Raw genomic sequence first — 27,132 nt, forward strand, 5'->3', positions numbered from 1 at the left:
GAAACTTCTAGAAGAAAACATAGGCAGTATGCTCTTCGACATCAGTCTTAGCAACATATTTTCAAGCACCATGTCTGACCGGGCAAGAGAAACAATAGAAAAATAAACAAATGGGACTACATCAAACTAAAAAGCTTCTGCACAGCAAAGGAAACCATCAACAAAACGAAAAGACAACCTAACAATTGGGAGAAGATATTTGCAAACCATACATCTGATAAGGGCTTAATCTCCAAAATATATAAAGAACTCATGCATCTCAACAACAAAAAAACTACCAACCCAATTAAAAAATGGGCAAAAGACCTAAACAGACATTTCTCCAAAGAAGATATACAGATGGCCAATAGACACATGAAAAGATGTTCAAAATCATTAACTATCAGGGAAATGCAAATCAAAACTACAATGAGATATCACCTCACGCCCGTCAGAATGGCTATAATTAACAAGACAGGAAACAACATGTGTTGGAGAGGATGTGGAGAGAAGGAAACTCTCATACACTGCTGGTGGGAGTGCAAACTGGTGCAGCCACTATGGAAAACAGTATGGAGATTCCTCAAAAAATCAAGGATAGAACTACCATATGATCCAGCTATTCCACTGCTGGGTATTTATCTAAAGAACTTGAAAACACCAATGCGTAAAGATACATGCACCCCTGTGTTCATTGCAGCGTTATTCACAATAGCCAAGACTTGGAAGCAACCTAAATGCCCATCAAGGGACGAATGGATAAAGAAGATGTGGGATATATACACAATGGAATACTACTCAGCCATAAGAAACGATGAAATCCAGCCATTTGTGACAACATGGATGGCCATTGAGGGTATTATGCAAAGTGAAATAAGTCAGAGGGAGAAGGTCAAATACCGTATGATTTCCTTCATTAAGTAGTGGATAATAACAACAATAAACAAACACATAGAGACAGAGATTGGCTTGGTGGTTACCAGAGGGGATGGGGGGAGGGAGGAGGGCGAAAGGGATAATTCGGCACATGGGTGTGGTGATGGGTTGTCATTAGTATTTGGGTGGTGAACATGATGTAATCTATGCAGAAATAGAAGTATAATGATGTACACATGAAATTTATACAATGTTATAAACCAATGTTACTGCAATAAACAAAAAATTAAAAAATATATATATATTCTATTTATCAAAAACATAAATAAAAAGCTAATTTCAAACTGGTAAAATTATTCCAACATATATGAACAATGAAAATACTAATACATAAATAGCTTTTATAGATCAATAAGAGAAAAGATGAACAATCCAAAAAAAAAAAAAAAAGGCTAAGGACATAAACAGGCCAATTTACAAAATAAAATACAAATTTTCACCCATCAAATTTGCAAAGATCAAAAGATGATGATCATGTTTGACAAGGGTGCAAAGAAATGGACACTCTTGACCATGACATGGACAGTCTTTCTTGAGGGAAACTTGGCAGTATGTATGAAAAGCCTGTAAAACATGTATATCTTAACATTTATATGAGGTACCTAAACTAGGCAAATTCATTGAGACAGAAAGTAGAATAAATATTACCAGGGGCTGAGAGGAGGAAGAATGGGGAGTAATTGTTTAATGGGTACAGATTTTCTCTTTGGGATGATGGAAACATTCTGGAAATGAATAATGGTGATGGTTGTACAACAGTGTGAATGTACTTAATGCCACTAAATTGTACACTTAGTAATGATTAAAATGGTAAACTTTATGTCAGGCATATTTTGCCACAGTTTTTAAAACTTCCATTGCATGACTATAAACATTTATTAAACCATTCTCCTATTACTGAACACTTAAGTTTTTCCCAAATTTTTAACAATTAATAATAACACTGTGATTAACAAAATACACGTCCTTTGAGCCAGCATTTTTATTTGTTAGTATTTATCCTATGGTAATAATGAAGAATACGTGTAAAGAATACATTTTCCTTCTGGTGCTATGTGTAATAACAAAAAGTGGGAAACCTAAATGACTAAAATATAGGATTGGTCTAATAAATTATTGTACACAATGGAAAATTAGGCAGTCATTAAAATGTATACTACAGACATGTATCTATTGATATTAAGGGAAAAATGATTACAAACAGTACGTGTGGTAAATAAAGTTTGAAGGACGTAAATGTTGGTACATGCATAGGAAAGTATCTGGAAGAATATATAAGTTTTTGTCAGTGATTATCTCTGAGTGAATGGGATTTTGTCACTTTTCTATGGTCTTTTTCTTGCCTGTCAGTATTTTTCTGTAATGAGCATGAACTCTATTTTTAAAAAGAAAAAAATAACTAACAAAAGAAACAATTTTGAAGAAAACTTTTAAAAACTCTCCTAGCTACTTTTCCATTCTCAGAAGTAACACCGTGCCCTTGCTTACTGTACAAAGTGCTCCTTCCCCCCAAAAAGAAAAAGAAACCGCCAACTGACAGACTGTCTGTAGATTATTTATTATAAGGGACCAGCAGATAATTCTTTCCTTGAACTAAAGAACTATAAATTAGATTATATTAAGAAATCCCTTGGGGCTTCTGGTTTCCTTCTTAGCTGTAGGTATATGTGCAAAGTATCTAATGAAAATACTTTCTACTTTTGCTAATGAGATGGGTTTCCTTTTACAAATGAGGGAAATGCTGCCCCTGAAGAGTAAGGCTACGCATGAAGTATGTGAGACATTCAAGTATCTGAACGGAACCTAGTAAAATGAGAGCAAGAAAACCATAATGCCTTATAGAGTATCCCCAAAGCTTGTGCAATTGTAGAAAGAATAATACTGTGAGTTTAGAGGTATAAGGCAAACAGATCCAATCCTAAAGGCATTTTTGTTTGGGTGTCCCACACAGTAGCTGTAAATCTGGAACAGGAAACTTGAAATCATTAAGGTCACATATTTATAACATCATATTCAATTAGGTTAGAAAAGTGCAATTTCTGTCATCATGTCATAAAAAGATGTGTTTTTCTCTCAGATCTCTTATAAAGAAAAGCTCCCTATATTGTTACAGATAGGGCTGTTTTCAATCAGTTACAAGGAGCAATTCAATTACTAGATGGTTTAGTGCAGTAACTGACTCCAGACTAATTTAATTTCTTTAGGTCTCTAAAGATCAATTGATCTGATTTGTCCCATCCCTAAAGGCTGTTTAGGAAAAATTCAGACTTAAATACCTGGAAATGAAATCCAAAACCTTGGCCAATTTCACACTACTTAGGTCATCTTGCAAACTTTCAGCTAGTCACAAAGATGCTCTCTTGGCCCTCAGACCATTGAAAGCTACTTAGCTTCATGTACATGTGAGTGCTCCCCACATCAGGATGCTTATTCAATAAGTGGAAAATGTGGCTGCATGCATTATCAAATCTGTCGCTGCAGAGGGCAGTCAGTCTGGGCACTTGTATCTCATGAGCACATGTGCAGCTAAAGGGCTATTTTTACTCCAGGAGTAGTTTATTAAGACTATGAAAAGCAGATTTAGATGGGGTAAAAACTACACTCATCTAATAAGTTGAGGAACTTATAATTATTTTACATTTTTAGATTTATAAAGTGCTTCCATAAATGTCATCTTACTTGGTTCTCATAAAAAACCTCTGAAGTGAGCAGGGTTATTTTCTCCATTTTCTAGATAAGAAAACAGACTCAGAAGTTAACATGACTTCTTCAGGATCACTCAGCCAGTAAATGGCAGAGCTGGGGCTCTAACCCATGACTTTGTCTCCCAAAATATCATGCTTACCCCCTGATCTGAGACAGAAGATATGACATACACTATAAAAACACATCACTACTGCCCCCCTGAGCCACTGTCTTCCTTCTTACTTGACATTTGACCAAAACAGAGAAAAACTTCACTGATTATAATCCCACCTGCATAAACCCAGTCTGAATCAGTGCCTCTGGCACTCCAGAAATAGAAGAGGAAAATGATCATGCCTTACCCACACTGCTGATACTGCATTCTCACTGACTTGGGTCTCACGGCCTATTTGCCCACCTATGTCCCCCGCAATGGGAGACACTTGCCTTCTCTCTGCATTTTGCAATGGATCTTCAACTACACACTCAAGTTTCTTTCCCTGATCTCAACATCCCCAACCACTTGTCAAGCTCTTCAACTAATTAATCTTTCTTTTCTACTCAAATTCCACAGTTCCTGCCCAACTTTCAGCCTCTCCTGCTGGCTTCTCTGCCTCCTCACCAAGCCTCTGTATCTGTTCTCCCAAATCAAATGCTCTACCATTTGGGAAGGCTTAGGGAAGGATCAGACAGATATTGCTACAACATGTAATTATCCCTTAGTTTGAGTTGCCAGGACAGGCTGGGGAGAAGTGCTGAGATCAGGAGTTGTGACCATGTGTAGGTAACAAAGAGTGTGACAGAAACATGTAGCAGTTAGTAGGAAATCACACAAAGACTGGAGATAAGATAAACCAGAGGGTTGGTGGCTAGATCACCCCACCTGTCAATAAAGACATCAGGACACATGGAAGAATAAGTACAGAAGATGAATAAGGTCCAAGGATCTACTATACAAATAACATGGTGACTATAGTTGATAACACTGTATTGTATAATTGAAATTTGCTAAGAGAACAGAACTATTTTAAGTTTTTTATCACCAAAAAAAAAAAAAAAAGAATAAGTACAGAAAGTTACAAGTTACATGGTATGTTTAAGGGATACAAATAATCAGTTAGGTTGAAAAATGTTCTCTTTGAAAAACTCATTTTTTGACATTCATATTGGGGAAACTGTGGGTCTCAATATAGTCATTACTCATCACAGATGGTCTCACACTGCATGAACTATTTCAACTAAGTAAAAAGTGGGGTAAGTTACAGGCACATGATTGTCACTTGTCTTCTTAAAGGTCCTGAGATCTGATATGTCTCTTATTAAATATAAGCAGTCTACGCTACAGGTAAAATATGTGTCTTGAATTAAATTACATCTACTTGTTTCAAAATTCCAAACTACCCTTATATTATTCGTGTTAGCAAATATATCCACTTCAGAAGGCAAACGCTATCAAGATTTCATTTCTCTGCAGATTGCACTGGAGACATGAATCTTAATATTGTCAAGAGGACTGAATCTTTGATAATAAAGAAGCCTTATTTTTTTATAGTTGAATAAATGTCTTGACCAAAGAAACCACTTCACTCAGAAAGTGAGCACAGACTAGATCCAGTTGCAGCAGCTGTCAAAGCTTAAGCAGTTGCATATCGTATCATATATCAGGGTTTATAACTGGAAGGGAAGGGGGTCAGAGAATTGGAGACTATATACAGTAAGATTATGGTTCTTTGGCGTCAAAAAGAGTGTGTTCTTACAAACTCGCTCTTCTCTTTATCTTATCTGGACAAAAAAGTAAACAGAAACTTCTCATTACCTCTCAATGTCAGTGAGCCTGGAGGAGTCCCGGAATCCTTTGGCAAAAGGGTTGCTGTCTATTTTCAGCTTGGTTATCTAGAAAGGGAAGAATGGGTAACAAAACAATATCATTTCCGAGGTCAAGGAAATAAAATCAGAAGTAAAGAGTTGGTTCATTTTCCATCATGGCACCCCAAGAATATCTCAATGTCTCTCAGCATTGTGAGAAAGGTTGAAATTGCTAGAGAAGTTCACAGGAGGGATAGTTTGGGTGGGATGGTCGGGGAAGGCCTCAGAGAGAAGGAGGTATTTGAGGTCAGGCTAGTCCTAGAGAACAGGCTAGAGGTCAACGGAGACAGACAATTAGGGATGGAGGCCTTTCATGAACTGTGTGGCTGCAGTGTGAAGTATTGAAGAGAGTAGAGAAAGGCTAGGGCTCAACTGGCGAGTGGGGGAGCTGTCTAGAAGGCCAGCATTGGTGCGCAATGGGAAATAAAAACAAGAACGTTGCCTCAGGCTGACTTGGCAACATCTTTTGTTAATACTATAGGCATATATATACCATAATGGGTAAAATGATAAAATGGCCAATAATAGCTTCATGTTGAATACTATATTGAAATATATGACATAAATACATGATATAAAGCTTTCAGAATATAAATTTACCCTTGTTCCCCTTTCCGTCTGACTAAATTAGAATCAAATTAGTCGGTCTTTTGTTATCCTCCCATACAATGTTATTTATAGACTCTATACTTATAAAAAAAATTTCCTAATAAGAATCATAGTCTGAAGTATTGTCTATGATGTGCTAGTCATAGTTCCCACAGTATTAATATTAATGTAGAAAGATCCATTAGATCATATGTACTGCACCTCCAAAGAATAATACATTAGGTTACGAAGCAAAAAAAATAAAGGAAATGCTGATTAAAAGATACTTGACTTGTAAAATTCCTGAGTGTTAGAGCTGAAAGGAACTTAGGAGGACTAAGACACAGCTAGTCAGTATTTGAATTAGAACCATAGACACCTTTAAAGAGAGTCATAGCTCATTCGTATCAAAACAAGAACCCACATTAGTCTTTAGAGAGAGAGACACACAAAATAATCTTAACTTAGGAAAAAAAGTTATAGGTTGAGGCACGTCCTCCTCTTTTAAAGTAAGGAATAAATACAATCAAAATAGGTTGAAATACTATTTTGCCAAAAAGCAACTTTCCCTCTGATCAGAGTGTATCTACTGTTCATTTTAAGCCATTAACACCAAAAGAATTTTTTTTTCATTACAGAAGAAAGGCATTTTTTTCCCTTTCATGTTTTCTTGATGTGAGCTAACCACTGTACAAGCTGCAAAGATGCTGTTTACCTTGCTTAAAATAGAACTTCCCACACTATCCTGACCAGCGAGACTGCACTCCTCACACTGGCAAGTTATAAGATCGATTGTTTGATAATATTAATTTTTAAGGACCTGACAATGCCTCAGAAATGCTCATTTTTAGCCCATGAACGTTCACTCTAGAGCAGCCAAAAAAAAAAAAACTGCTAGTTTCCTTTTCAGTTAATGGAAAATGGTAAACAGGGAAGGAAATAAACTGGATAAGTAAGAAACCTGTTTTTAATGGACAGCAACAGCAACTTAAGTGTGCGTATAAAGAAATACACAGGAGTCCCTGGTGTTGCCTCTGGAGTGTAGCCATCAAGATTTGTAGAGAACATTCTCTCACACAGCCGCCGCTTTAACGGCCATGGATTTCTGAAGGGTGAAGCCTGTTTCAGTCACGCTATCAAACTAGGATTTAGTTTTGAAGGTCAATTTTCAGGACAAAGGAGAAAATTTTTATTTCTTTGAAATAAATTGTAAACATCTTCTAAAGCCCAAGCAATCAGGATGACCTAAAATTATAAAACACCAACAAGGTTTTTAAATCCTCAAAGACAGGAGCTGTGTCTCTTTCTACTGAATAATTATATGTTAAAATACTTCATATTTCTAAAGTGCTTTATAGTTTCTGAAAATGCTTTCACAATAATTCATCAACAAACATTTAATGAGGATTGATTACTTAGCATGCACTATGCTAAATGTTGGATGGCGCAAAGATAAAGAACACATGGTCCCTGCCCTAACAGAACTTAAAATTCCATGGAGCAGGCAGAGGGAATCACAGCTGACCAGAACCGGAAGTGATTTAAGTGCCACTAAAGAGGGTGGCACCACATTCACCAGAGTGTTAGTAACGTTAAGGGTGAACCAAACCCAGAGGAAAATTTCAAACTGAAACCATGAGGTAGAGCAACAAGTTAAGGTTTCTTTCAAGCTCAATTCCTATAAGCTCATTTATAAAATTAAAAAGTGAATGGATTTGCCAATGTATAAAGTTTTCTGGAAACAATGGCAGACGATATATCTGATGGAAAAACTAATTATGAAAGAAGCCCTTTTACAGCCATCCCTCTAAAACGTGAGCCATATCAAGCTTTGTTTGAGTCTTTACAAACTAAAAGGATAGAAAGTATTATCTATTTGTTATAATGATTAATGAAGAATTTTTGATCCACTTTGTCCCTGAAAGAGATTTTGAAAATTGTATTTGTTGTTCTTCATATTTCCAAAAGATAAAGACTACTGGCTCAGAATGTGATGACTGTAGGGTTGTTGTAGAGAATAAATACTCTCAACGTGTGTGTGTTGTTCAATTGGTGTGTCACCATATCTAATATCACTGCCATACCTTGAATGAGGAAGTGAATTAAATTCAACACAAGTTTTCAGATTTCGGTGGAATTTTCTTGCATTATTAGAATTTTCTACTTTAAATATCTTTTTAGTCCCTCTTTAATAATCCCCAGGAGTATCAATGGTAACGTTTTTCCTTTACATTTTGATATAATTTCAAACTATAAGAAAGTTTTGAGAATAGTACAAGGGGCTCTCATCTACACCTAGATTCACCAATTGGTTACAGCAATGATTTATCTTTAGTGTGCTAATTAGAAAAGGATCTCAAAACAATAATCAGGTATTACTTTCTCTATGGACCATTTTATCAAATAAATTGAAAATAATTGCTTTCAGAAGTTAGAGAAAAGAAGCTGAATGGATCTTTTATCACTAAAATTGTATGGGGACCCTGGATTAACACTACAGTCTTGAACAGGTTTTATGGAGTATTGATTAGCAGCACAGGGACCTTGGGTTAAACTTCTTAATTAGCCCACCGTGCAAACTATGATATCCCTAGACTCCGAATCTATTGGGGTGTCAACAGTAAGCACCCCAGAAATGTTTGTTGAACTTTGCTTCAAGAACACACAATCAGAAATATTTCATCTTTTAACCAGTTATAGACTAAGTGACCCTCCTGAGTTTACACAAAAAGCATTTCATTTTGTTTTCTAATTGTAAGATCAAATAATTTTTAAATAGCAAAAGTTTAACATACTAGGTAATTATGCATTTTTAAAAGGTCAGGTATAGATATTATGCCATAGATGTCTAAATAAAAATCAGTAGTTACATAGAAAGAAATTTATTTCTGAAGCTATAGTTTTACATTCCTTTATGAAACCTGGGATAACTGAAAAGTTACACATTTGAGAGCTGATAAGAGAAAGGACCTGAGTTATAGACAGGGATTTCAGTTGAACATCCTTTCCTTTGTTCCCTGGTATAGAAGACCTGCAGCTTCTAACACTGCTGAACAATATCACCCATGTCAAAGGTAATACAAAAAGAAAGCTCCAAAAATAGTCAACTACTAAACATAACATATAGAGAAACCCATGTGAAACCACAGGGATAGCTTTATAATTCAAAACAAGTTTTAAAAGCAGCAGTGTTTTTCATTTTGTGAGGAAAAAGCATTAACAAGTAATGAAGCAGTATGTGTTTAAGAAATCCTGCAGTTTAGTGTGTATCTACATATACACAAACCGCTGACTAATTCAGGCCAAAAAACACCATTTTTTAATATATTATCTTAATAATATAGAATATAAGGCATTTCCTAACCAAAAAATTCACTCTTTCAACATCTCTGTTATCTATAGACAAATGTATGCATAACTGGAGGGCAGATTTTTGACACTGCCAGCTGCACCAAAGAGAAGGGGACCTTTTCCAGGGGCTATTATTCCATGTGATATCACTGGACTCTGAATCCAGCAGGGGTTCCCAGCCACAAGGTGAAATTGGCCCTCAGAGACCGTTTCTCCAATTATCAGGAAAAGATCTGTCCAAAGGCATTTAAAAATGAAACCTGACCTGTACTTCAACTCTACAGCAATGGTCTGCCTGCTGAAAAACAATGTATGACCTTTAAATCTTAAATTATAAAATAGTTTGTTGAAAGTGTAATGTATTTAGCTTTTCTCTAATAATGTAAAGAAATACATTCATTTCCTCGCTAAAACCAGAGGAAAAAATAGCAAAAATGCTCCATTTTCATTACTTATGGATAAAACTACCAGCCACATTAAATGAGAAGCTTTTTCACAAATTCTATTGGAAGCTTTGATTTGGCTTTTAATAGGTGTAAAAATAATAGTCCTATCCAAAGTTTAAGAGATGCGAAGGTAATCCTAAATGTGAACTTTTAAATCTTCTTCCTCTCTTTTCTCTCTCTAATCTTTGTGCATGGAAAAATTCTAATATTTACACTATACTTAGTACATACTTATTTCCTATATATTTATTTTATTATATGTTTTCTATAGGAAAATTAGTACACAAACATGGTGTAGCAGTGAAAAAGCAGATGTGGGGAAGCCTAGAAAGAATGAGGATAACTTTAGAAAATTGTATAAGACTAATGAAAATACTAACCCCTAAACTGATTTATTCACCCCATGTATGTTTATTGAACATGAATTTTGATTAGTCTTATGAGATGTATATACTATTTGCAAAACTGACTTATTAGTATACCAAATCAAATCTTTGTTACTTGAATTTCAAATATATACATGGCATTGTGCTAGGGATTACAGTTTTAAAGGTGAATATATAGAAATAAACCCAGACACAGCAGGATCTATTGAGAAAATTAGTTCTAAATTTAAACACTTCTATTGTGAATTATTTAGCAATGAAATGATATACTAACCATATTAATCTTTATGATGCAATGAAGAATAGCTAAGCACAGGTAGCTGGATTTTGAGCTCATTTATAATCTCAATTAGAAATAAACATTTGCAAGAGGAGCAACTAGTGGTGGGATGTGTGTTTATTAGTATCTTAACCTATTTTAATTAAGCAACATTTTCAAATTCAGTTTCCAAACCTTGACAGTGTCAGTGGTCACTTCCTTGGCCCTGCAATCTAGCATGATGCCACCAAAAGGAGGAATTAAGACCCACAAGATGGTTCTGTCACCAGATTCATGACCTTGGGGAGCGTATTAACCACTATGAACCTCAGTTTCTTCATCTACAAAATGGGGCTCATGGGCCTTCTTCAAGGGATTAGTGTCAAAATTATATGAGATATTGAGAAAAAATGTAGAGATTTTTCTAAATTAAAAGTAATAAATCCAAACCATGAACTTTAGTTGGATCCTAGTTCAGAGGGGGGAACAAAAAGGTTATAAAAGATATTTGTTGGTAAATCCTGAAAATTTTAATATGAACTAAAATTTAGTTGATATTAAGGAATAATTCTTACAAATTTTTTTAGCTGTGATAAAGATACTATGGTTACGAAAATAATATTCTTATTGTCAGTATAAACTCATAGAAGTTTTCATAGGTAAAGTATCATGATGCATGCAACTTAGTTTCAAATGTTTGAGGGAAAGGAAAAAGTATGTATATTTACAGAGATAGAGAACTGGGGCAGGAGAGGTAAAGCAAATATGGCACAATGTTAATTGTTGAATCTGGGTGGACAGTACATGGGGTTCATTTTACCATTTGTTTAACTTTTGGATATTTGAAAATTTTCTAAATAAGTTGAGTGGGAAAAAAAGAATTAAATGAGATAATGTCATTAAACCATACAGTCCCGATTAGATGCAGCTAGTGCTGGTAGATCTTCTGACGGCCAGTTCAGAATGATTACCATCTCCTTACACTGGCTGCTGTGCAGTGTGAACAGCACCCTGCACACAGCAGGTAAGCAGGAAGCACTTGTTGAAAAGAAAAAACATGAACATGAAGAGTTGGAACCCTCTAGAAAGGATGTCTCAGAGTCCATCAGGGTGACAAGCTGTGAGGAGGTGAAGTTCTGCTTTCTTGCGGACACCGGGTACCTAAAGCTTAGAGTTAAGAACACTGACTTTTGAACCTAACCACCTGGATTCAAATCTGTGATGGGAGCAGCAAGGTCACCTTGGATGAGTTAACGTCGTGCCTCAATTGTCTCAGCTGTAAAATGCAACATAAAAATACTGTTGTTCCTATCTCATAATATCATTGCGAAGATTAAATAATACATTGTACTTTAAATGGTGCCTTGCACATAGTAAGTACCCAAATATTAGCTGTTATTATAACTATGTAGATAATAACCTCCTATTCCAGTATACTGTGACATGAGAGGTCCTGCTAACATTTATTCACGATTGTTCCTTCACCCATTAAACCAAATCTAAAGTGTTATACTTAGAAACTGCCTTTAATTTTGTTCTGTCTGTAATTTTCCCTAAAAAAACCCAATTTACCTATTCTTGCTTTGGTTCCCTCTCAGAGAATTCTGATAAAAGCAATGACGTTTCCACATGACAAGTTTTTACTTCATTCTCAAATATCAACAACATTTCTTGTCTCTAAAATAATAGATTTATACTAATAAATCTACTAAATATACTAATATAAACTTATAAAAGCTATAAATTCAATTAGTCTAAAATAAATTAAATGTTTCAGGAATCTTTTCTGAACCTATGATATCTGCATTACATGTGTCCTCAAATAAATTAAAAATGGGATTGTTGGTGTCAATGTTCCAGATTCTCAGAAAAACAGCATTAGTGTTTTAGGCTTTTGTGGGCTTCAGTCTATACCCAAATTTTTAGCTTGGGCATTCTCTGAAAGTTTCCACTCTTGTGTTATCTTAGAGATAATTCAAAAGTTACAATAGTTTGTTTTTACTTTAAAATGATTAGTATGATAACATTTGTGCATTCATTTACCTGATCAAGAAATACACCACTAACATTTTAAAATCCAAATGGTGACAAATCTTCTCTGGACATTCCAGAGACAGTCCAACAGTAACCACATGCCTTATTTATAGAGTGCCTTACAATTTCCACAGGCATGTTTACACACAGCATCTCATTTGATCCTCTCAGCAATTCTCTAAGATGGTCCGGGCAGTTCTTAGCCCCAGTTTACGCTTAAGGAAAATGGCAGCCACAGTGGTGAAGTGAAATCTACTCAGAGTTGTACAGAAATTGTAGGTGCTTATGCCTTACAGACACACATCCATTCCGGTCATTTGTCCATGCCCCTTCTCTGGGCTCCCATTCCTCATATGTGTAGGGCTACCTCGGCTTTCAGCTTTATCTTCTTGTTTTTCCTGAGAGACTCAACACCACATCTCCTCTGGTTGACCATCCCACTCTGGACTCTGAGCCATCTATCAGGCAGCACCTAACAGTCATTCACTGGAAACTCAAAATATAACAACATCAAGACAAGAAGGGAACAATAGTCCTGGTTACCTCTAACTAATCAAATAAAAACAAGATGCAAAGACCTAGAGTGGCTACAAACAACCAAATGTGTCAAGTAAACTGACAATTGTGAGTACCTTTTACTACAGTATATCAAAAGAAATTCTCCTTCTGGTCCTTCCTGCCTGTAGAAAAGTTACTTATCCTCTCTTAGCTTCAGCTTCCTGACTATAAAATGTTCCTAATAACTCCAGTCTTCAAGGCTATGCTAACCATGAAAGAAGATATATGAGGAAGTATCTAATAGTACCCAGCCCTTAGTAAGACTTTGACAAGTATTTATTGAATTGGACTAAACTTTATGAATGAAGAAATGCATAAATTTTAAATATGTACAACAGAGTACAAAATATATAACTCAATATTATCAACTAGATATCTTGATGTTAATTAAACACATCACTGCTCACATACTACAGTTTATTATCTAAAGACACATTTAAAATCATTCTACTAGAATTACCTTACCCTAAATTACAGCTGAATAAGCCTCACAAAATATCTAAAGTATCAGCAGTTTGGGCAGTTGGCTAGAATCTGTGTGCTAATTTAGCAGAAAAACTGAACTTCCAAATTTTATGAAGCAATGAGTGTATGGTTTTGTACGTCACACGTCTCTACCAAGAGGAGGAAAAGGAAGCAGGTAATTTTCTCGAGAAGAAAATTTGAGAAAGCAGATTGGGGCAGGTTGGACTGGGAGAGTGGGCAGTGAACAACCTGACAGGAGTATTAAGATTCTAGAAAAGATAACCTTCATAACCTTGAGCCATGGTCACTCAACACACTAAGAGGTCCTGGGGGTGACACTCAATATCTTGCTCCAAAGTGAACTTCTATTTTCAGTACTGAGATAGCCAAGAAAATGAAAGAACCTCCTAAATCCTTATCTTATTTAGGAAATAAATTGTGCATGGTGCACTCACCAGTTGATTCTGGTAGGCAGTGACTGCCGTAAAAACTGTCTCTGGAAAGATGAATGTTCTGAATTCTTCAGACTTCAGATTGAGCAATGAGGCCGTGTGGTCTTTCTTCTTAATGATGTGCACCCGTGGCTGGTACTTATGCATTGAGTTCAAAATTATCTACAACAAAGAAATGGGAAGTCCTGAATTGTAAGTAATTATATTTCTAAACAGGCTAAATTACAGTGAGGCAAAGAAAGAACCATAAAATCTACAGTTTCTAATTCAGTTTTAAGATTAGGATCTACCCTTTCCATTCTTAAGGCAAATCATTTTCACAAGATACTGCAGAGTCATCTTTGTGAATTGCATTTTACCAAAACTGAAAATAATACAGATTGTTTCAAGTGTCCTTTCTAAAATGATGGGGGGAAAGTCATCTGGAGGATAAGTTTATTATTTTTTTAAATTAAGTTTTTAAAATATTTTTTGTTTGTTAGTCTGATTAGACCAAAGGATGGATGTCTAAATTTTCTAAAGTAAGAAGTTATATATTCTAGGAGGACAGATTATTATTTATGGGGGAGAAATAAAACAATTTAGAAAGGTGGTGTGCTATTAGACAGACCTTGGTTAGAACAGTGAATCTGCTACTTTCTAGCTCTTTAATCTTGAGCCAAGTGATCTCACCTCACCAACATTGTTTTCTCAAATGCAAAAACAATATTAACCTCATAGGGTTGTGGTGAGGATTAGATGATGTAACCTTTGTAATCACATAGCAAATAGGAAGTGCTCAGTAAATATGAACTGTATTATTATTATTATTGTTATTATTTCTGACAGATTCATTGATTTCTGACTTCCAGTTATAAACTAACCATGAATGATAGTGATGGCCATCTTCCATTCCGTAGCTAAAAAAAGTTGCCCAGTACTTAGAAATCATAAACAAACCCTAGCAGTATTCTTCATGTATCTTTTAAATAAAATACAATAATTTGCCATTATAAAATCTGAGCAACAAAATTTACTTTCAGATATAAAAAGTTTTCCACATCATCCCGCCCGCCACCCAGACAGCAACCTTAATCTGCAAAACTGGGTATGTCTTTCCTGGTATAACAGGGCTCACGTTGTATGCCCTTCACCCTAAGGGCCTAGCAGAGAGCTTGGCTCTCAGGGCAGGCGTTTGATAAATACTGTGGCAGGACGAGGGTCAATGGCATGCAGCATTGTTGCAACTAATGGCTCCCTTGTTTTCTTGGCTAACATGGGTATGGTGGTGAGTGTTCCTGCTGGTTGACTTTAGCAGAGTTAAATATTAGTCACTGTGAGATGACTGATGTAGAATCAATCTCTCTCTGTGCTGAGATATAAGCCAACTCAAAGTTACAGGACATTAACTGGTACTGAATTTTGAATATGCCATCTTTTTATGATCCCAAACCTGAATAGGAATAACTGAAACAAATAAGAGCTTCCAATGAATCAAAATAAACTTAAAAAAAAAGTTATCTCTTTGTAAAATGGGTTTATTCCTAGGAGTTCAAGATATCTATCTATGCTCATTCATAAAAGTGGAATAAATTCGAAGTGACAAAAGCAAACATTTGCCTCCTAATAGTGATATAAGAAAAAACCTGAGCATTCATTACATATTCTACTAAGAAGATAGAATTTTCACATTTTTCAGATACACAATGGAAAAAGCTCTAAGCTTTAAATAAGATCCCCTCTCCCCTACTTACACTACCCCAAGGTAAATTTCCTTTGGGAAAGGGTGCCGGACAGACTCAGACCCCAGACAGAGTCTCAGACCCAGGACTCCTTGACTCTGCTCAAGCCCTCATGGGGCTAAGGAACACTAATAGAAATGTGGACTCCACTTCATCGAAGAAGTAAATTCCTGGAAGTAAGAAATTTTCCTGTTATAAAACTAAAATGCATCTATAAAAGGGGCTTCTTCAGGACTGATTCAAAGAATTTGGCTAAACAACACAGGATCTAAAAATCTTTCCTTGTAGTTTTCAGAACACACTATTTCTGATGACAAAGGATTATATTAAGTAATAAAATTTTAAAGCTAAAATGGATATTAGCAACCATCTAAGACTAAACAATTTGTCAAGACCTAATCTTGGCATAATCAGACTAGAACCCGAGCTCCTGAAATATAGCTTAGTGCTCTTCCCACCCATGAAGCTGATACAAAAAGGAAAACATCAATTCTGGGCAGCTGATCTCAAAATGAACTCTCAAGTCTTTTTGGAAAGACTCAAACAGTTCTAAAAGCTTCAAATATAGAAAATACCAGAACCATAAAATATTTCATTTCTCCTTGCAAAGATTTCAGCCCAAGAAATTTTACTATGAATGACATTAAGAATGATATTTGCCCTACAGAAAATGTCTCTGAAATACTTCATAAATTTTAGCCTGAAAAAAAAAAATCTGTCAATGGAAACATCTTTAAAAAAAAAAGAAAAGGACAATTATGGCAACATTTTTAAAGATAAAGGTCAATTACTTTTTCTAATACATAAAATAACAGAAACCTGTTAACCTACTTCCAATATCCCAACAGTGCCACCAGCAGAGTCATGAGTTAACCTGATTACTCTGACTTAGTCGTGATAAACGAGGTCTCCTGTGGGCAAATGGATGGAGGCAATGCCTGAAGCCATTTATTTGGTTCCAGGTTCAATCCAACCATTTGAAAACATGTCTAGAACTCTGTAATTTATTATCTACTTATAACCACTTTTTGTTGAGAAAAGTTTTGAAACTCTTCTTCTAAATCGCACAGATTCAATAAAACTAAAACCTTAAGTAACAAGAGACTTAATAAAGGGGATAAGAGAGAGAATAATTATATCTGAACATCTAAGCCAAAGAAAGAATCTATGAAAATACCAATGTGCTTTCTGGCAATCGAAGCAAAAAAAGGAACAGTATTCTCCTCATCAAAAAGAAGTACGCAAGTCTGTCTACAGTTTTCTTAGCATAAAATCTAAAACAGAATTTTTATGTAAATCTTTATTTAAGAGTATGGAATAACATCACAGATAGTTCCTTAAAAAGCAATCTTATCAACTGTGTAAAGGTCTGCATCGATGGTTATTTGTTCTATTAACTATTGATATGAGCTCAAAATTCCAATTTCTCTTTTTTCCACATTTTGATGAACTCCTTATTGACACAAAATCATATTGTTTTGTTTTTAATTGCAAGACTTCTCTGTGCTTTAATATTCATAAGACTCTCTACAAAGGGGATTTATAATGAGTAAACAGCACTTTCCCAAATCTATTTGAACATAAAACCCTTTTGTTCTATTGCATCTCGCTGAATGTGTTCTATAGAACACACTTGGGGAAACCTCCATAGGAGGTCTCAGCCCCATTCCCTTTATGCTGTGTTATCTGATATACCACTGACAGAAATTAGATGTGTAACCCAAGAATGGGCTGTAGTAGCCTTTGTTTAGTTGGTGCAGGTAGTAGAGCAGTTGCAGAAGTCTTAGGAAATCCATGGTGCTGTAGGTCCCTCACCCTCTTGCACAGAAATGGCACAGAGCATCCCTGCAAATCACCTCTTGACAGCAGCAGTCAAGGTTCCCCGAAGGACACATGAATGTTCTCATAGAATGACTCAGAGATGGAGGGAGGGAGAGGGAGAGGAGGCAGAGACTTAGGGGGAGGAAGCTTTGTGTGACTTCTCCATTCCATCCCAGGGAATCCACATAGTCCAAGGCACTGCACTTACATGGCCATGTTGATCCAGTTCATTGTTGGTGAGTTTCACCTTTTCAAAAGACACCATCTGTTTGAGTAGCTGCTCGCCAGTAAAAGGAGAGTCTGGGTGTACATACAGCCTATGAAAATTATGAGAGAATTTTATTGAGACATTTTTTAAAAAACTGTTCCCTGTGGGTTATAAAATATTCTGATTCTAAAGGAACACAAAAACCTCATATAAACAGTTAATTTTATTTGCCTGCTTATAATCTCAAGTTTAATAATACAGCAATACCAAAATAACTCTAAAACATCTAAATGTGTTTCTTCGTGCACCAATGACCTAAAAGGGGTAATACTTAATAAATTTTCTATTATCTGCTGAGCCATTTTCTAAGGTGAATTTTTATCCATCTAACTAATCAACTACTGGTCTGCTTCTGTCAAATATAAAATCTTATTGTTATAGGTATTTTCAAATGAAAGACTAGGTTATACTAATTGCATAATGAGTTCCTAGTATAAACATTGCTAAAAAGCAATGAAGACAAAGAATTTAAAAGAGGAAACAAGCCTAGAGAATCCACTCATTTAAACTTGAAGGTGACTCAGTTTAAATTTTGTGTTCTTTATAAATACAAGACAGAGTAATTTTAATACAGGGACCTGGGGAACTTTTAATAGCCCACAGATCACAGTCTGCTGCTCCTCCTGGCACCTTAAATACTACTACTTTCATCATCTAGTTAATTGTTCAGTAAATAAGAGTAAAAACAAGCTGGATAAGCTTCTATTTATTCAGTGTATTTATGTGTAAGCAGCCTAAGCAAGAAAAAAAAAAAAAAAAGCTTTGATGGGAAAAAATGTATTTACCAATTGCTTTGTACAAGGCAATCTTTTACTCACTCACAGTTAAATGCAAGCCATCTGTTCTATCTACGAATATCACGCTAAGTACAACTCTGGGTAAATCCCAATCTTGGTATCCAGTCTACAAAAGCTTTTCTGAAGTCAGGGGAGATTACAGAACTAATGAGAGGGGAAGGAAATATCCTTGATTTAATAGGACAAATTCCTTTATCCATGTAACAGGTTATTTAGATCTAAATTTTGTATAGGATCCTTATAACTATAATTAAACATAAATATTATGATTGAGGCAAAGGCAAGGAAAAAAGTCACAAAGCTCTTTGCTTGTAAAGAATAAGAAGTCTGTGCTGTGGTTTGTCACCCAAAGGACTAAGAATAGAAGTGGGTACACGTGCCGAAACTCACAAAGCCCACCAGAAGCAAAGCACAAAAAAGGCTGACAGCACTAAGGATTCTTACCGGATCCATACAAGAACTTGAAAGGGTTTAGGTGTTGGCGTGTCTGCCTGTTTGTTAGATTTTTTTTTTTTTTTGGACTAGTGCTCAAAATTGCCTTTCAATTGACATTTTCTTTGAGGACGCACCATAGTAGCTTTTCAAGTGTCACCCTTCCAAGGCACTTCACAGGTGCAATTGTTTTACAGATCAGCACCACATCCTACCCACCCCACCAAAAAAGGTTCAAAATTATTTAAAGTCCTAGAAGCTGATGAAATGTTCCTTCTTTAAGTATCAATTCACCATATGTAATCACATTAATAAAGATTAATTTATTTAAATATCAATTACTTTAAAGAAAAGGAAATGTCCTATATGAAAATATAACATTATTTTAGATCATATATAATGTCTTGCTCATTATTATGATGATATGATATTGCCAAGCATTATTTATTCTGATTAGGAACAACTGACTGATGAACTGCAGTCTAAAATAAAATGCTTCGAAGAACTAGAACCACAAGGAATTTCCACCATCAGTACAAAATGGTCACCTCCCAAGGTCCTCGCCTTTCCCTTATGGAGCTATAAAATACAGCACTATTTCTTTTAATAATAATAAAGAAGAGTTGCTTAAATTATCTAGAATATTTCTATCCTATAATGCACTAAAAATTTTTATCTAATATCAATATAAATAAGCTAGGATGAAGGAAAAAGCATACAGGAAGCCCCTCCTCTCTCAAGTCCCCTGGGACTTAAAATTCCAGCAATAGCTTAAACATGCTTCAGTTAAGATAGTGTATTGGTACGTGCTTTCCTTCTCCGACCAGAACAGATTAGTAACATAAACAAGGCATGTCATATTTCCAAAGTCCTGCTGGCCTGCACCAGTTCTCCATACCTTCAGATAGGAAGAAAACGTATGCTAAATAAGAGTGATTAACTTCTTAGAGGAAAGTCTTGGGGGAAAAAAAATGTCTGCTTGTAAAAATGATTAGGAATCTGCTAAAATACTCTCCAATCTCTCTCTCTCTCATTTAAAACAATATTGTAAAATTTGGAAGGAAGCTCGAGAGTAATGTGAATCGGCTATTTAATAGTATACTAGAGAACTCTAATTCTATTCATTTTAATGTCTATCGTAAACTGGTGAATCTTGCTCAATTAAAAACAAATAAGTTAACAATTTTTTAAAATTTTTTAGTCCTGTCTGTATTTAATATACTGATTTGGAGGGTTGGGAAGATGTCCTTCCTAGTCTCTTGTGGGAATGGAAAACTCTGAGAGGCTTCTTTTGATCTCTTCTCTAGTGTATTTAGCATAGTGTAAGCTTGATAATGTGATCAACTACTAAGTAAGCTTAATATGCTGTCTGAACCATATGTGTAAATTGTCTGTGTTGATTCTGTGCCTTGACTAAGACTCCAAACTAGATACTTATGAAGAACCAGTCATAACTTCAAAGTTCCTAAGTCTGTACATTTAAATAAATTCTTAGCTCTGATATGAACTTTCAATCAATTACAAAAAGTAATCATAAAACAACTTAAAAGCTGTGAGGCTTGATTTTAGAACCCTAAATATAAAGTCAGCTAATATTCTTTGTTTGTATTAAAGTGTACAGTTAGATTCCTGTAACTTCAGCTATTACTATTCATATAAGCAAAAACATGCTTTTTTCCCCCAGAATGCTCATTTGGGCAAAGCAGCCACAATAAAGGTTTGCATGGGACTTTTTTAAAACAGGGTTCTCCTGGAAAAACATTATTACCAATGAGTAGCACAAATATAAACATATATGATCCCTAACATATTAACTGAGCAATGTTTCACGTAAAAGAATATTAGCCTGATGTTGAATTACACTCATCCACTAAACTTATAGAGAGGCGGGGAAAAAAGAGTTTGCATTTTTTACTTAAAATCTCTGAGCCCCTTACTGGTCAAAAACAACTGCATTTTACCAAAATGTTTACTATGTGAAGATATAACCACACCGTTAACAAATATTTACTATAAGCAACCACTTTACTAAAATGTACTCTTCTAAAAAGGATTTTTAAGTAGCCATCTAGAAATAATGGGTGCCACACGAAATGGGTCCAGATTTTTAACAAATATTCCAATTGAAATTTAAGGAAATGAATTGTGAGGAAAGATAAAATTAAACAGAGTTCTGTCTATGCACAGACTCTGCCTTTCTCAGAGAATAACCCATGTTTTGTATAGTCAATCCTGGAGTGTCTGGGCTTGGAATGCTCTCTTACCAGAGCTCAGGGCTTTAAAAAACAGACCTGCTTAAAACTCAAACAACCAGGGCTGGAGACGTTCTCCCAGTAGGGTTAACACGCATTTTGCTCAAGCGGACTATCTGGAGACACAAACCTGGCTGGCAGCGGCGGGTCTGCCTTGCCGGCCACCAGCCAGGAGGACCGGTGGTAGGCGTAGCGGTACCTCTTGTTGTCCACGGGGACGATGTCCATCAGGACTATGTACTTGGCCTCAGGATCCACGCCCGAAAACGACACCCGGATTGTAGGAAACATCCTCCTGACACAGGGAGACAAAGAGAATCGGCCCCCGCTCCAACTGCCTAATAGCAGACCCGACTTAGAGAGGGAGGAAGAGTCCGACTCCCTTCCCTACCAACCTCCAAACCCTTTTTGTTTCCTGTAAAGCCAGACATGTGAATATGGAGACCCAGCTTCTCCCAAACCTAGATAATTTTGTCACCTTTATAGGAGTCCGCATTGCTAGGTGAAAAGTTTTTTTTATTTTTTAATACCTGAAGGTCTGTGATTAGGGAAAATCCTATGCTATATTATCAAGCCCGTTAGGCTCCCGGATCCGAAGTCTCCCAAGCAGACCGACTCACGCAACCCCCTTGCGTGGCAGCGAGAAAATTCGCTCCTGCCATAGACAGCGAGAGCGGGGTTCTCAGGGTCGGGATTGGAGAGACCTTGGGAGTATTCCCCAGAGTCCTGAGAGCTGAGCGACCAGGCACGGAGGGCCACCGACCTCCGGAGCCTTTGCCCCAGGCCCCGGGAGCCGCCCGCACCCGTGGCTGCCTGCCCGCCCTGAGCCTGCCCGGCTGCGGCGCCAAGGGGCCCGCCGCGCCCGCGCTCCGTCCTAGCGGGAGTGTGGTCGTTTCAAATGTCATCCTTCCGCCCAGGTTTTAATTTTAGTTTTTAACGGGAGCTGGCAGCTTCTGCAAATCGTGGCCGATAAAAGGGAAGCTACTTGCCTCCCTCGCAACACCCAGCAGCCCGCCCTGCACCGGGGGCGCGAGTTCCTGCTTCTCTCCAGACGCCGACTCTGCACCCGCGACCCCCCCACCCCCCACCCCAGCTCTCCCTGGCTGCAGGGGGCGGAGATCCCTAGTCCCTGTGCCCTTCTCATCAACGCCGGGGTGGGGATTCCCACGGCCAGATCCAGAGAAAGCAAAAGCTTGGACATCTGTCTCAGCAGCTCTTTCCAAAAGCAAGTCCGTGGGAAGAAGCCCTCCTCGAGCGAAGCTTTCTCTCAGTGCTCAGGACCAGTGGTGTTTCATCCAGTTCCTGGAAACGCCCTAAGCCACCCAGGGCGCCATTCCCATCTCCTCAGTCCTCACCCGCCAAGCCCCCACTACCTGCCAGACTTGGTGATGATCATCTCTGTGCCCAACTCGTGGAATTTGTCCCAGAGCTCCTTGGTCTCCAGGCTGCAGGCAATTTTGGCCATTTCCTCGCTGGGGATGATGGGGGTAGTGGGGATCAGCGGTTCAGTGCACAGAGAAGAGGAGGCTGGGCTGCTACTGCCGCCACTGCTGCCACCAAACTCCCCGTGAGCATCCAGGCTGGTCAGCTCGCCCAGGGGCTGGGCGCAGGATGACTTCTCCACAAATTGTTCTGCCAGCAAAGAGAACAGAGAATGACAGCTAATGCTGTCAAGCAAAAATACAGGAAGGAGAACAGCACAACTAAAATAGCTACCTGGATTTGACTGTGGAAGAGTTAAGCTCAGAAATTCCTGGAAGGTAGTGATAACCCATCACTATACAGGCATGAGATTGCCATGGAGTAACATGCTCAGTGCTTGCTTAGTGAACCAAATGAGTGAGTTTAGAACCACGGTTTGTTACCACCATTACTGAAACCCACTTTGGAGAATAAAAATGTGAGGAGTGGGTAAAGCAAAAAGTGGTTATTAGGAAGGATAAAAAGCAAATATTGCTATTGCTATCCTTCCCAAGTTCTAGACTTCACAGCTTGTGGGATCTAGGGCCAGTCCTGCCTCTGACAACCAGGAGAGACTTTTCTCCAAGGAAACCAAGGGAGTGAAGAGATCAGCACCTTCCTCACTTTGAGAGGAACTTTCCTTTCCCTCCTGGAGCCCTTTTGCCATAAGAGAAAATGAAAGGGGGGCAGGGGAAAAAGTGGGGATGCAGTTAAAAAAAAATCACTTCACTTCTCTGCCTGGCTCTCAGTTTCCTAGGCTTTAAGACGTTTGATTATGGCAGTTTTACAATCTCCCCCCTCCCCCCAGCCTGAGATCACATGAAATACTCTAGCACATAGCTTGTTAAATCACAGGAGTGCACTCTCTGGGCCATTTTTGGAACATGCTTGAAACAATTGCTTGAGGGGCGATGTGTGTATTTTTTTTCTCTCTCTCTCAAAAAGGTCCTGAAAGTGAGGAAAACAACTTCAAACCCAGACTAGCAGAGTATAAAAGTAGGAAGAATGCTTTGCCGTCCACCATCAGGCTGGAATACCACTGCCTATGAACCAAACATTCTCCTCCACAGCTGATAAGGGCCTGGGACTACACCAGTCACTTTGATGGAATACAGGGGGACTTTTGTAATTGTCCCAATTATCTTGCATCCCTTAAAAAAGAAACTACTTGAATCTGCAATGTGAAACTGATCTCCAAACAACTCTGTTCTAAGTGCCCTCAAGGAACTGAAACAACTTCTACATGTAGGTATGTACATATTATGATGTATATATCATATAAAATGTTTTATTTCCCATATTTCTCTTTGCCTTGAGGCAGGCAAGCAGGAAGTGGAGAATTTTTACCTTTTCTTCTCTTACAATAATAATCCAACTCATGGAAATGTTTTAAATTAAGAATAATCAAATTAATTATCTTATCATTATATTTTCAAATTCAAAGAAAGAGAACCATGCCATGGCAAAATCTTATTTTCTACTCATATTTTCAGAAACACATTCACATAATATCTTTATAAGGAATTAACAAGTAGCCTTAGAAATGTTCTTATTTTCTGACAATTGAAAAAGGCAAACTGCCTAAGCCCCAGACTAACCAGTGTGTCAGGGTTGGGAAGTGGAAGAGGAAGAAGATGATATAGAAATGCTCTAACACAATGTTATACGTCAATTATATCTCAATAAAAAAAATTTTTTTTAAAGAAATGTTCTGGTGGAATGAGGCAGTTCTTCTAAACAGACTTAATGTGTTTATATGAGCAATGATGAGGCACTTTCAACCCCCACCCTACAACTGCTTCAACATCTCACTAGTGTTTCAAGGTACCACATTCTCTCCTAACAGAACCTTTAGGTGTTTCTCTTGCCAGAGTCCTTGGCTTATAGGTACTAACTGTGCTCTACTGAACTGGCCCATGAAAGAGACAAGAATGCCTTCTCGTTCTTTCAGAGCCTATCCCTGAGCCTCGGAGAGGGACACTCATTTTACAGACTGTGTGTGTATGTGTGTGGGCCTAGGGGGTATACTTTAGAATTTAGATAAAAGGTGGTTTTTCTCAGGAAAATAAGTAGAGAAGGAAGCAACGTTGAAATGACAGTGGAGCTGAAGCTGGCATGTTTTCCAGTCTGCTGTCTGTACTTCTGTCAGGAATTCTAACTTGAAATCCTCTTTTCCTGCTAGCTACCAAGCTGTGATAGAGGTGTCTACAGAGAATTTGGAGGCCACCTAAATACAAGTGGATAATTTTGAGAAGTCCCACAAAGATAACTTTGAAATTGGTGGCTAATTTTTTTCTAAACAGTGGGGTTTGTTTGGTTGTTTCCATTTCTTTGGCAGGTTTAGATTTAGATGCAAGAGTAGGTGGGCAGAACCAGGGGAAGGGAGTGAAAACCTTGGAGAAGAGACTTTTTGACATTATGTTTTCCGGAGATCTTCTGGTTTTCTTTTCCTTGGTTCTAAGTTGCCACAGGGATTTTAGTTCTCTCTTCTCTCTCTGCCCAGAGACTAACACTTCATTTTTCATATTATTCTTGTTTCAGATGTGAGATGTTAAAGCGTTGGGAAGGACAGAAAGAAAGAAGGAAAAAATGGGGGAGAGTTAAAGAAATATTACCCTACATTTGCTTTGATGTTTTTCACTGTTTTAGGGCTACCAGATGATCAGGATATGGAACAATTATTTCCCAGGGACCCAAGAGGTGAGGACCAGAACACGTCTTTCTCCCTCAATTGTAAAGGGACGTTGAAACACTTTTCTCCAGCAGTTTCTTTCCCACACAATTCACTTGTGCTAAGGGGAACATAATCTCTTTTCTCCCTTTATGCTGAGTCTAGTATCTTCTATAAATGGTAAAGGTTGTTAAATAAACAGTATAGCTAAAAGTTGAGGAATTTGGGAAGTGGTTACTGGCTAATGTTTTTGCCAACCTCCACTGAAAATGATGGCAGTTATAAAATGATGTCTTACAGATAAGTCTAGAGCTTCTGTGAAGAAAATGGTTCATGCGAGAAGAACTGGCTTATTCTGCAGCACTTGACAGTGGTTTTAAGGAGCTAACTCTGTTTAGTCTATTCAAGCCAGAGGAAAAACAAAATTAAACTAGTTTTTTGTGAAGTCGCTTAGAGACTCCTTAGTTTCAAATGTACAAACAGGTGTTGCACCGTAAATCCTGTTGAGTCAAAAGGGGTTTATTATTTAACCCTGAATGTTTTTATCCCAACAAAGTTACACACACACACACACACCATATGTCCGACTAGACATGGGGATTCCAGACAAATAGGTAGGGAGAGCGACTAGCGCATGTACGAGAGGCGAAATCGGCTGTATTTAACAGACTGTGAAGCCTCCAAAGAAAACTTGGGCCAAAAAGGAAAGAAACCTCCCACTCCCAATATATGGCCTATGGCCTGAGGGTCAGAAGCTGCCCCACGCCGGGAAAGGCGACTACCCTCGCGAGCCTCCTGCAGCCAGGAAACAGAGGGACAGACGGATGCGCAGCACCCCCGCCCCTGCCCACCGCGGACAGTCAAGCAGCGCGACTTACCCAGGGGTTTGATGGTGTTCTCCGTGGCCTCCTTCTCCTTGGAGCCGCCGCTGGACATGAGCGCAGCGATGGAGAAGGCGTTGGCCCGGGAGGAGAGCTGGGGCTTGGGCGACGCCGTGAACTCCATGGCCCCCAGTGCGCAGTCCTGTCCAGAGACGGGGCCTGCCGAACTACCGTCCAGCTTCCCCAAGGGAGACAAAGACCGAAACACAGCGCAAAGTTTCCAAGTGCAATCACAGCAGAGCCGGGGACTCCAGATGAGTCAGCCCCAACCTCCCGAGAGCTCCACAGTGGCCTCTCCTCTCCCCCACCGCAAAGCCCTCGAGCCGCAGAGACTTCGAACTAGCCGGAGAGGACGGGAGAGGACCAACTGCGGGCTCAACCGGGTGCGCAAGCACCGCGGCGCTCCGCACGACCACAGGTTGCGCCGCCGGAAGCTGGAGACGAGCATCAGCTGCGCAAAGCCCAGGGGTCCTGCAGCACCCCCTCCGCGTCCTTCCTCCCTCCCCCCGCTGGGGACAGCCGAAGCAACCCAAGCTGCAGAGAGGTGGCGACTGGCCAAGCGCCGCTGAGAGGAGCCGGACACCCGGGAGCCCAGCAAGGGCGTGCAGAGCGCAGCGCGGCGCGGAGGACACTGCGCCCGGGCGCTCACAGCCCTGCGCCTTAATTTGCTGGCGGCGGCGATCCCAGCGGCTCGTAGCCAGTCAGCACCGTCCCACGTCACCGCTTCCTGATTCCGCCGCCGGGGGCGGGGCCGCGGGCCGTGCGGGGAGGGCGCGCCCCGGGCGCGGCGCCCGCACGGCTTCGAACTGCAGCCGGCGGCGAA

The 27,132-nt window shown here is 38.5% G+C and overlaps 1 protein-coding gene across 1 annotated transcript in view; it reads right to left on the reverse strand.

The window, feature by feature from the left end:
• TBX20 (T-box transcription factor 20) overlaps positions 1-26,907 on the reverse strand; it is a 51,242-nt gene extending 24,335 nt beyond the window's left edge. The window contains exons 1-6 of the mRNA XM_058528124.1: positions 26,307-26,907; positions 22,670-22,928; positions 21,427-21,591; positions 17,756-17,864; positions 14,009-14,167; positions 5,417-5,493 (exon numbers count right to left, since the gene is read on the reverse strand). Of these exons, the coding sequence (XP_058384107.1) occupies positions 5,417-5,493; positions 14,009-14,167; positions 17,756-17,864; positions 21,427-21,591; positions 22,670-22,928; positions 26,307-26,433 (896 nt within the window). The 5' untranslated portion in view covers positions 26,434-26,907. The remainder of the gene's footprint in view (positions 1-5,416; positions 5,494-14,008; positions 14,168-17,755; positions 17,865-21,426; positions 21,592-22,669; positions 22,929-26,306) is intronic.
• Positions 26,908-27,132: the final 225 nt, after the last annotated feature.

Source organism: Diceros bicornis, chromosome 3 (assembly GCF_020826845.1).
Source record: "Diceros bicornis minor isolate mBicDic1 chromosome 3, mDicBic1.mat.cur, whole genome shotgun sequence".
In the NCBI taxonomy this organism is placed as follows: Eukaryota; Metazoa; Chordata; class Mammalia; order Perissodactyla; family Rhinocerotidae; genus Diceros; species Diceros bicornis.